At 41.2% G+C, this 12,113-nt stretch overlaps 1 protein-coding gene across 1 annotated transcript in view; it reads left to right on the plus strand.

Moving 5' to 3' along the window:
- LOC139583565 (repressor of RNA polymerase III transcription MAF1 homolog) overlaps nucleotides 1-11,846 on the plus strand; it is a 23,414-nt gene extending 11,568 nt beyond the window's left edge. The window contains exons 3-8 of the mRNA XM_071414785.1: nucleotides 8,172-8,300; nucleotides 8,665-8,827; nucleotides 9,314-9,435; nucleotides 9,691-9,810; nucleotides 10,244-10,336; nucleotides 10,505-11,846. Coding sequence (XP_071270886.1) covers nucleotides 8,172-8,300; nucleotides 8,665-8,827; nucleotides 9,314-9,435; nucleotides 9,691-9,810; nucleotides 10,244-10,336; nucleotides 10,505-10,529 — 652 coding nt within the window. The 3' untranslated portion in view covers nucleotides 10,530-11,846. The remainder of the gene's footprint in view (nucleotides 1-8,171; nucleotides 8,301-8,664; nucleotides 8,828-9,313; nucleotides 9,436-9,690; nucleotides 9,811-10,243; nucleotides 10,337-10,504) is intronic.
- Nucleotides 11,847-12,113: the final 267 nt, after the last annotated feature.

The raw sequence follows: 12,113 nt of genomic DNA on the forward strand, positions 1-12,113 counted from the left end.
CATCACTGGAAAATATAAACGGTTGAGTTAGATATCATTTAAAAGCTTAAACAGGGTTGTTAAACTATTTTATTTCAGATGTTTATTTTTACTTGAATTATCTAAAAATGCGTAGTCTCCGATTTTTTTTCTTCCTTCTTCATATTAGCGTATAGCTTAGAGCCTACTTTACATCATCAGTGGTTTTTGTTTCGTGCCCGACATCCGTTGAGACACAGCATGCTCTTGAATACAGGGTGGGTGGCATTTCAATCATAGAAATATAATTATAGAAATATAATTAACAGAGTGGACCTATCCCTTCAGACCACTGCAATTTAGCTGGTACACCATTGAAATGAAATAATAATTTGTACATCTAATTACAACCACAAAAAAGGCTGCCGGTCCTCCCACCGTCGAATGTCAACTTAAGTGGTCATGTCTATTCTATAATCTATATTTCTATGATTTTCAATAGGTTTCCTATTCAATAGGTGCGGACCTCACACCATATTGTGGTACCTTTTTGAAAGTCAAAATGTAAATGTTATTCACATTTTCGTACATTTATCAGCCAAACATGACACCCACCCTGTATTCAAGAGCAGGTTGTGTCTCAACCGATGGCAGGCACAACACAAAACCTCAAATGTAAAATAGGGTCTAAGCTACAGCATATGAGAATACCACAGGTGGACTCCAAGTTGTAGAAACACCTCAAGGATGATCAATGGAAACATGATGCACCTGAGCTCAATTTTGAGTCTCATAGCAAAGGATCTGAATACTTATGTAAATAAGGTATTTCTGTTTTTGTTGTTTGTTTGTTTTTTTAGATTTTTTTGCTTTGTCGTTATTGGGTATTGTGTGTACATTGATGATGAAAACATCTATTTAATCAATTTTAGAATAAGGCTGTAACGTAACAAAATGTGGAAAAAGGGAAGGGGTCTGAATGGTCTGTAAATCTCCCTTGTCTCACGTACCCCTAATATAGACAACAATCAATGTCTTATATATACAAGACAATCACAATATGATACACAATTGGCACCAAAAGGCAGACCACATTTTCTTCTCACTCACTTTTGAGACATGAAACTGTCTATAGAGATTATAAGTTCCAAATTCTTTGCTTACCAAGAAGACGGTGAATGTTCCTAAGTGGCCATGTTACAGTTTTGACTTAAATCTGCTTGAAATATTATGGCAGGACTTGAACATTTATCTCTAGCCATGACCCCCAACATTGACAGAGCTTGAAGAATTTAAAAAAGAATAATAGGCAAATATTACACAATCCAGGTGTGCAAAGCTCTTTGAGACTTACCCAAGAAGACTAACAGCTGTAATTGCTGCCAAAGGTGTTTCTAACATGTATGGACTCAGGAAGCTGAATACTTATGCAATTACTATTTTATATATATATATATATATCTCTCTACAGTGCATTTGGAAAGTATTCAGACCCCTTGACTTTTTTTACATTGTTAAGTTACAGGCTTATTCTAAAATGGTTTAATACAACATTTTCCTCATCAATCTACACACAATACCCCATAATGACAAAGCGAAAACAGGTTTTTAGACATTTTTGCAAATGTTTTAAAAATATTTAAAAAACATAATTTATTTACATAGGTATTCAGACCCTTTGCTATAAGACTTGAAATTGAGCATCCTGTTTCCAGTGACCATCCTTGATGTTTCTACAACTTCATTGGAGTCCACCTGTGGTAAATTCAATTGATTGGACATGATTTGGGAAGGCATACACCGGTCTATATAAGGTCCCACAGTTGACAGTGCATGTCAGAGCAAAAACCAAGCCATGAGGTCGAAGGAATTGTCCGTAGAGCTCCGAGACAGGATTGTGCAGAGGCACAGATCTGGAGAAGGGTACCAAAACATTTCTGCAGCATTGAAGGTCCCCCAAAAACACAGTAGGCTCCATCATTCTTAAATGGAAGAAATTTAGAACCGCCAAGACTCTTCCTAGAGCTGGCCGCCGGGCCAAACTGGCAATCAGGGGAGAAGGGCCTTGGTCAGGGAGGTGACCAAGAACCCGATGGTCACTCTGACAGAGCTTAAGAGTTCCTCTGTGGAGATGGGAGAACCTTCCAGAAGGACAACCATCTCTGGAGTACTCCACAATCAGGCCTTTATGGTAGAGTGGCCAGACGGCAGCCACTCCTCTGTAAAAGGCACATGACAGCCTGCTTGGAGTTTGCCAAAATGCACCGAAAGACAAGATTCTCTGGTCTGATGAAACCAAGGTTGAACTGTTTGGCCTGAATGCGAAGCGTCACGTCTGGAGGAAACCTGGCACCATCTCTACGGTGAAGCATGGTGGTGGCAACATCATGCTGTGGGGATGTTTTTCAGCGGCAGGGACTGGGAGTCTAGTCAGCATCGAGGCAAAGATGAACGGAGCAAAGGATAGAGAGATCCTTGATGATAACATGCTCCAGAGTGCTCAGGAACTCAGACTGGGGCAAAGGTTCACCTTCCAACAGTACAACAACCCTAAGCACAAAGCTAAGACAACGCAGTAGTGGCTTCGGGACAAGTCTCTGAATATCCTTGAGTTGTCAAACCAGAGCCCGGACTTTAACCCGATCTAACATCTCTGGAGAGACCTGAAAATAGCTGTGCAGCGACGCTCCCCATCCAACTTGACAGAACTTGAGAGGATCTGCAGAAAAGAATGGAAGAAACTCCCTAAATACAGGTATGCCAAGCTGGTTTCGTCATACCCAAGAAGATTAGAGGCTGTAATCACTGCCAAGGTGCTTCAACAAAGTAGTGAGTAAAGGTTCTGAATACTTATATAAATGTAATATTTCAGTTTAAAAAATGAATCAAAAATAATACTTTAAAAAAAGTTTTTACTTTGTCATTCTGGGGTATTGTGTGTAGATTGAGGAGGGGGAAACAATGTAAAACATTAGAATAAGGCAATATACAACACAATATAGAAAAAGTCAAGGGGATTGAGTATGAGAAAATGGAAATCTTTGCGTGTGTGTGTGTGTGTGTGTGTGTGTGTGTGTGTGTGTGTGTGTGTGTGTGTGTGTGTGTGTGTGTGTGTGTGTGTGTGTGTGTGTGTGTGTGTGTGTGTGTGTGTGTGTGTGTGTGTGTGTGTGTGTGTGTGTGTGTGTGTGTGTGTGTCATATATATATATATATATATATATATATATTAATTACAGTTGAAGTCGGAAGTTTGCATACACCTTAGCCAAATACATTTGAACTCAGTTTTTCACAATTCCTGACATTTGATCCGAGAAAAAATGCCCTGTTTTAGGTCAGTTAGGATCACCACTTTATTTTAAGAATGTGAAATGTCAGAATAATGATAATAGAGATAATTATGTTTTTCAGATTTTATTTCATTCATCACATTCTCAGTGGGTCAGAAGTTTACATACACTCAATTAGTATTCGGTAGCATTGCCTTTAACTTGGGTAAAATGTTTCGGCTAGCCTTCTCCCACAATAAGTTGGGAGAATTTTGGCCCATTCCTCCTGACAGAGCTGGTGTAACTGAGTCAGGTTTGTAGGCCTCCTTGCTCGCACGTGCTTTTTCAGTTCTGCCCACACATTTTCTATAGGATTGAGGTCAGGGCTTTGTGATGGCCTCTCCAATACCTTGACTTTGTTGTCCATAAGCCATTTTGCCACAACTTTGGAAGTTTGCTTGGGGTCATTGTCCATTTGGAAGAACCATTTGCGACCAAGCTTTAACTTCCTCACTGATGTCTTGAGATGTTGCTTCAATATATCCACATAATTTTCCTCCCTCATGATGCCATCTATTTTGTGGAGTGCACCAGTCCCTCCTGGAGCAAAGCACCCCCACAACATGATGCTGCCACCCCCGTGCCTCACAATTGGGATGGTGTTCTTCGGCTTCCAAGCCTCCCCGTTTTTCCTCCAAACGTAACGATGGTCATTATGGCCAAACAGTTCTATTTTTGTTTCATCAGACCAGATGAAAAAGTACGATCTTTGTCCCCATGTGCAGTTTCAAACCGTATTCTGGCTTTTTTATGGCGGTTTTGGAGCAGTGGTTTCTTCCTTGCTGAGCGGCCTTTCAGGTTATGTCTATATAGGACTCGTTTTACTGTGGATATAGATACTTTTGTATCTCTTTCCTCCAGCATCTTCTCAGGGTCCTTTGCTGTTGTTCTGGGATTGATTTGCACTTTTCGCACCAATGTACGTTCATCTCTAGGAGACAGAACGCATCTCCTTCCTGAGCGGTATGACGTGGTACCTTCAGGCGTTTGGAAATTTCTCCCAAGGATGAACCAGACTTGTGGTCTACAATTTTTTTCTGAGGTCTTGGCTGATTTCTTTTGATTTTCCCATGATGTCAAGCAAAGAGGCACTGAGTTTGAGGGTAGGCCTTGAAATACATCCACAGGTACACCTCCAATTGACTCAAATTATGTCAATTAGTCTATCAGAAGCTTCTAAAGCCGTGACATCATTTTCTGGAATTTTCCACGCTGTTTATAGGCACAGTCAACTTAGTGTATGTAAACTTCTGACCAACTGGAGTTGTGATACAGTGAATTATAAGTGAAATAATCTGTCTGTAAACAATTGTTGGGAAAAATTACTTGTCATGCACAAAGTAGATGTCCTAACCGACAAAACCTGCCAAAACTATAGTTTGTTTAACAAGAAATTTGTGGAGTGGTTGAAAAATGAGTTTTAATTACTCCAACCTAAGTGTATGTAAACATCCGACTTCAACTGTCTATATGTAATTTTTGTGGAAGACAATCGTGGTACCAATATTTGCTTCTATTATACAAAATGTATGTTCTTGAAACAATTTATTTAAAATTCGCACACAGAAGAAGTTTTTAAGGGTCATTTTAATTGCTAATTGCAGCCGTCAGTACCCCAGTCAGCCTTCAACTTGAGATACTCAATGAGAGGGCGCAGCCCTGAGCTAGCTTGCAACATCACTTCCTGGAGTAGCTGAAACTGCACATTTTATGTATCCATTGGACGCCATCTTAACAAATGTTTTTGGCTTCAAATGCGCTATTGAGTCTACACATAGGAATGAATGGTGTCACGTGATCAATGACTTTATCTATTCATACGCAGTAATTTGCATAGAGACACATACACACACAGATAAGCACTGAAACAGCTACCAAGTGCTTGTGTTTAGACTGCTACTTACTGAATTAGAATGGGAAACAATGGCAGCAAGAGCCGTGCTGGCACAATGTGACACAATGAGGCTGCTTCTTTCCACCCTAATAAAGAGCCAAACGTCTGCCAATACTCAGCAAAGTTCAACTGGACCCATTACTAATGATCAACAGAGCACACACTCGCACAGGAATTTGAGGAAGTTCACAAATTCTGTCAGTGAAAAGTTTTCCTTAGAATGTCAATTTCTGGATAATGTATTTATTTGATTGAACCAGGAAGTCTGTTACAAATAGGCCTACACCCACAACAACTATCCTTTATATCCTAATTTGTGCGTTTATTCACAACTAGGCCTAATTTTCCACAGGTTATTAGCTCAGCTTTTTAGGTCAACTTTTCTATGGGTTTCAGATCATCCCAGTTGTCCCTGTTTGTTCAATATTTGTCTGTTAATGAAAACTAGGCCAGTCATGTCACCACCCCCCGTGACCTTTGCTCCTTCCCATAATAAGACTGGGCCACAGTGTGTCTCTGAGCCAGATTTTGGTTTGCACAACCTCTGCTCTTACATAACTGGGGGTGAAGGAAAAATAAACACATGACTAGACTCTGCTCCACTCCCTCTGCATTCCACCCATACCCCTCAAATAGAGCACAGTGAAACAGAGACACAGACACAGATACTTGTTCAAAGCAATAAATACAGAACACGAGACATACAGTGCCTTGCAAAAGTATTTAGACCTCTTGGATTTTCTTCACATTTTATTGTGTTACAAAGTGGGATTAAAATAGATTTAATTGTCATTGTTTGTCAACAATGCACAAAATATTATGTCAAAGTGGGGGGGGGGGGGGGTGACCTTTTTTTAATGATAAGACATTTAATATCTAGAATATAGTCGTGGCATAAGTATTCAGCCCCTTTGTTTAGGCAAGCCTAAATTAGTTCAAGAGTAAAATGTTGCTTAACAAATCACAAAGTTACATGGACTCACTCTGTGTGAAGTTATAGGGGTTGACATTATTTTAAAAATACTAACCCTTCCTCTCTCCCCTCAGCCAGGTATTGCATTTCAAGCACAGATTCGACTACAAAGACCAGGGAGCTTTTCGAAAGCCTCGTAAAAAAGGACAGCGATTTGTAGATGGTTAACAATAACAAATCAGACATTGAATATATTTTTAAGCGTGGTCTAGTTAATTATGCTGTGCATTATGCATGGCTTGACATGTAACTTTTTTTTGCCACTTGTCCTTTTCTTTTACTTGTCCAATAGCACAAGTCACTTGTATAAAAAAAAATAAAAAAGCATTGAGGCTGATGCAACAGATCAGACCGTTTAGCTTAAAATGTTGACGTTTTATTTCTTCATATTATAAGCTCAACAATGCGCACATGGCTGTTGGCTACATGCGAATGTTCCAAAATGCAATTAGCAGGGAAAATACCATTCGCACCTCACGCACAAGTGGTTTCATGTGACAGAGATGAAAGTATCCATTAGAAATGAAGAAAGGGGAGATCTAAAGATGCATCAACTAGCGTGGGTTACTAATATGACTAGTATTATGCGTTTGGCTGTAGGACAATTAAAGAACGTTGATTTCAAAGCCAATAGAACACGAGAAATGCTGGTTTTAATGGCATATTAAGGGTTTCGAAAATAATTCCTTCATTTCAGTGGTCGTATTTTGGCTAGGCTACTTTGAAACATGACATACTTCATAAAATGACATACAATGTCCAGGTTTTAAACAATTTAAGTTTTATGGTTAAATCGTTTTTAAAATGTTGACCGCCTCCGCTCAGATTCAAGGTAGGTGATGTTGCGGTGCACAACATGCACTGTCCTTCACTCTCTGGTCTTGTGACCATTTGATCTACCGTTAATTATCCTTCATTATGTTAGTCAAACATGACTGGTGTTTAGCCTATATTTATGTAATTAAAACTCTCATTAAAGTTTGTCTACATTTTCCTGGTGCTTCTGTTATGTCAGCATCGGTTTGGACATGAGGCTGTAGCCAGTATGCATATCACCTTCACTTTGACTTGTCGTTTTTTATTTATTTATGTAGGCTACATGAAACCGATTTTAATATTATTCCAGTGTTGGCCTCTGAAAAAATTCTGATCGGAGTAATTGTTTGATATTGTGATTTCTGTGTTTTCCATTTCTACTTTTCCATTCGGACTACTTAAATCTACAGTATATTCTTCTTGTCTGAATTTATTTTTTAAAAATGTTACTTGTCGCAGACAGGAGGACTAGCGTTAATGTCGATCCCCGCATTATGTATTAAACCACCCAGAAACCTAAAAGATACAGTCGTCCTTCTGAACTGAGCTGTAGGAGAAGGATGAAACTGCTCAGGGATGAGGCTATTGATGATTTTTTAAACGGTGTGGTAAACTGTTGGGTTGAGCGTGCAGAGATTGACACAGAGACAGGGAGGTTTTAGTCCGCAAAAACAACTTTACTAGGACAGAAAATAAACATAACAAAGAAAATCACTTAGGTCTTGAAATACATCCACAGTTACACCTCCAATTGCCTATCAGAAGCTTCTGAAGCCATGACATCATTTTCTGGAATTTTCCAAGCTGTTTAAAGGCACAGTCAATTTATGACCCACTGGAATTGTGATACAGTGAATTATAAATGAAATAATCTGTCTGTAAACAATTGTTGGAAAAATTACTTGTGTTAAGCACAAAGTAGATGTCCTGCTGATCCAGTGGCGAAAGCAAAGATATTTCATCCGAGTGGAGAATTGCAACTGAAGCACAAAATGTGTCCATTTTTCTTGCTCAAGATATTGTTTGTGTTTTATCCTTCATTTTATGAGTGAAAAACGCAAAATCCTGCGTTAGCATGACCCCTGAGTATTGAATTCTGGACATGACTAGTTTGATACAATACCCATGTCCTCCTTGGTCAGTAGCTAAATGGATGTCCACTTGACAAAAGTTAACTCTGGGTTTTTTGTCTGTCTCTATAGGATCGAGAGCTACTCCTGCAAGATGGCTGGTGATGACAAGCACATGTTTAAGCAATTTTGCCAGGAGGGGGAGCCACATGTCCTAGAGGCCCTCTCACCCCCCCAGTCCAGCGCCACCAGCCCACCCCAGTAAGTACCACAGCCACACCCCTTATCAATGTTTACATAACACGGAAATCACACCAGGAATGAAACGGAAGCAAACAGGGAGGGACTGCCTGTCTTCCATTGCGGAAAGTTTTGCTGTGGTGTGCACTAATGCATTGATACTGGTGTTGTCACAGTATTAGTCTCTTATGTGGCACACTAAGGGGGTGGCAGGTAGCCTAGCGGTTAAGAGCATTGCTCTAGTAACCATAAGGTCACTGGTTCGAATCCCTGAGCCGACTAGGTGAAAAATATGTCTGTGCCCTAGGTTAATTAAATTAAACTTCCCAACCAAATTACTGAACTCTCTCCCTCTCTCTCTACTCATCTCACTTGTTTTGTGCAGACTGGGGAAGAGCAGTGAGGACGCCGAAAACCCTCTGAGTGACAAGTGTTGCAGGAAGACCTTGTTCTACCTCATCACCACGCTCAACGAGTCGTTCAGGCCCGACTACGACTTCAGCGCAGCCCGGGCCCACGAGTTTAGCCGTGAGCCCAGCCTCAACTGGGTCAGTAGCACTGCCTCTGCTCCTCTCATGATTACACCACTTTAGAATGACTTTAAACCAATCTAAATGGGCGGTCATTCATGCCTAATTTCAGCATTGCCCAGATACTCATATACAGATACTTTGAATCTTCCCATGCAAGTCCCGGAAGCACATTGTTACAAAGCCATACACATAAGGGGAAGGTAGTGAGTTTTTTACAAGGGCCTTATGGAATATCACAGGCTGTAAGATAGAGGTGTCAAACTCAATTCCTGGAGGGTCATGTCTGCTGGTTACTTTTATTTCCTTTCGTTTTGTGTCTAATGAAGACCTAAACCACCAGGTGACTAAGCAATCACCATAATTCTAACCTGATTTATCACAATAACCTGAAATGATCGATCAAGTACAGCCACTCGGCCCTCCAGGATTTGAGTTTGACAGGTCTACACATCTGTGAGGAGAATACGTCGTCCTAATGATTGTGTGCCGTGTCTCCCCCAGGTGGCGAATGCGGTGAACAGCAGCCTGTACTCATCAGTTGGCGTGGAGTTCAACTCCCTGGGGCCTGAGCTGTGGAACTCCATCGACCAGGAAATTTGCCTGCAGGAATGTGATATTTACAGGTGTGCGTGTGTGGGAGATATGGTGGTCCCGCGTGGCTCAGTTGGTAGAGCACTGCGCTTGCAACGTCAGGGTTGTGTATTCGATTATCACGGTGGACCAGTACAAAAAAAATAAATGCATGCATTCACTGCTGTAAGTCGTTCTGGATAAGAGCGTCTGCTAAATGACTCAAATGTGAACGTAAATGTATATGCTGCTTGTTGTGTTTGTCGCCGGTATATGTACTATATTTATATGTCCTTATTTGTCCTCAGCTACAACCCTGACCTGGACTCAGACCCCTTTGGGGAGGAAGGCAGCCTCTGGTCCTTCAACTACTTCTTCTACAACAAGAAGCTGAAGAGGATTGTATTCTTCACCTGTCGCTCCGTCAGGTGAGCAGCCACAGCGGGCTTCAGTCTGACTCCATTATCAAGGCAATCTGTGACAATACACACATGGGTTTGTTAGTTCTACAGCCAGTCCGAAATCGTTTCTGGCCTGTGGATGACTTTCTATGGTCCAATGTGTATGATCTAAAATTGGAAAATCTGTCTCATGTTGCTGGTATGAATTGCTCACACCAAACCAGCACAGCAGCAGGAGTTGATTGGGCGTGACGTGCCGAGGCAGCTTGTTCACAACCAAAAGCCTGTCTGATCTCATGATGTGTGAGACTATTATCCATTACCAGGAGGACAAAAATGCCAGGAAAGGGGACTACTAGGTCAACTCCAAAACCTCCACAAACAATCTGTCAACCAGAGCAACCACATGTACCTGTATGTTTGAATAATGAGGCATGATTTTTCCGCTTTATTTCCGCAGTGTCTTGAGTGGGTATGGCTGCGGTTGTCTGGACAACGAGTTGGACATGGAGCTGGATGATGAAGAGGAGATGGACGGATTCACTGAGGACAGGTGGGATCATGTTACTATAGTAATGTTACTACCTGCTTATACTCTTCTAGTGCACCAATGGGCCTCAGTCTTACATATATAATTTTGTCTGTGCATAGGGGTTACATTTGGGTTTCGTGTCTAAATAGAGCCATGATTGACACTGCCTTGTTCTCTCCCCGTCGGCAGGTTCCCCAGAGCTCTTTGTGTCTAGGCACACCCAGGCCTAACATCTAGGCCTACACAACCTCCTCCCCCTTCCGCCATCCTGTTTCTTTTTTCCTCATCTATCCTGTTTTTTTTTCTTTGTCTCGATGTTCTGTACAGCATGACCCAGGAAGCCATTTGCTCATGTAGAGGAAATACATTTGTCCCCCCCCCCCATTGACAAGTGCATGTTTCACACCTTTCACATCAGCTGGATCCGACCCATACCGTGAAGGACATTTTCTAAATGCCCAGGGCAACTGGGATCTAGGTCTCCTGTTTATTGTGCTTTCTCTATCTTCCGTTGTCACTGAGCTAAGAACTGACTCTGTGCCTGATCATTTGATGGAAGGACCTTCCCACGCCTCTCACACCCACATCCTCTTGACCTGAAACCAGCCTCTGCTTGGATGCTGCACTCAAAGAAACCCTCCCAATACTTATTGGATCTGTCTTGGATATTTATGGTCAAGAGAGACCATGGACAGCTAACCCTGACAAGCAAACATTCTCTTTTATTTAAAAAAAATCGCAGCAAATGATGTCACAGAAACCGCTGTGTAAGTGGAGATAGAAGTCCACAGTGCAACACCAGCATCAGTGAGAGCCATGGAAGGGGAGGGGCTTATTACATCAAACCTCTCCTCCAATCCCACACTGGGTAGAGGGTGGGACAACGACAGCTAATTCGATTGACTGTCTATCCAGCTGATTTCCATTTGTGACTGCTTCCTTTGTGTGGCTTTTATGCTTGACAGTGGTGTTAATGTGAGAACTGAAAACTTTTATAGCGCCGAGTTTTTAAACAAATGCTGCTTTTGTAATGGAAACATTGTAATATCTTATGTTGTCTTATTACTGCACATGACATGTGTAGATGGGAGATGGAGATGACTCTGCCAAGGAAAGCAATATGACATCAGACTTGCAGCTTATACAAGATCACTTTCATGAGCGCCTCTGTCACCTTGTTCTGCCTATCAACCATGTTCCTCAATGTGTGATTTTTCTGGTTCCCTTAGGTTAGCCTAAATCATATTGTGAAACTTGTACCCATTTTACACTGCTACAATCATCCATTAATTTTATGCTCAAACATTGCAAAGGCTTTGATGTGAAGCCAAGTGAATGTACTAAACACAGGCAGCAAAGGCATCAGTGATATTTCCAGTAATATTATTAAAGTGTTTTACAGTATTTTTTAGAAAGAAAGACCCGTTTATCTCTGTTCCCTGTGTAAGGCTTGTGAACTCCCATGATGACCTCTGTTCAGGACCTGTTTTGATTATACAGCATATGTTAATAAAGTTGTGTTTGAACCAAATAGTGTCGTCTGTGTTGTCATAGAGAGTGGACACGTGCAACTCACCCAACACAACACATCCCACTCACAGGGAAGAAGAGGACCAAAATGAAGATGTTTTGAACAGTAATGACTACAATGTGATACGGCAATGTAAGGTATAGTTAACCATGTTTCCTACAAGAGGAACGGTTATGTTACACCTCACACTACAACCTTTTTAATAACTAAAAGTGTTCCTATGGACATTGTTGAGTAATGCAAAGAAACATGGAAGGGGCTTTAAAC

The sequence above is a fragment of the Salvelinus alpinus genome, chromosome 8 (genome assembly GCF_045679555.1).
Source record: "Salvelinus alpinus chromosome 8, SLU_Salpinus.1, whole genome shotgun sequence".
Taxonomy (NCBI): Eukaryota; Metazoa; Chordata; class Actinopteri; order Salmoniformes; family Salmonidae; genus Salvelinus; species Salvelinus alpinus.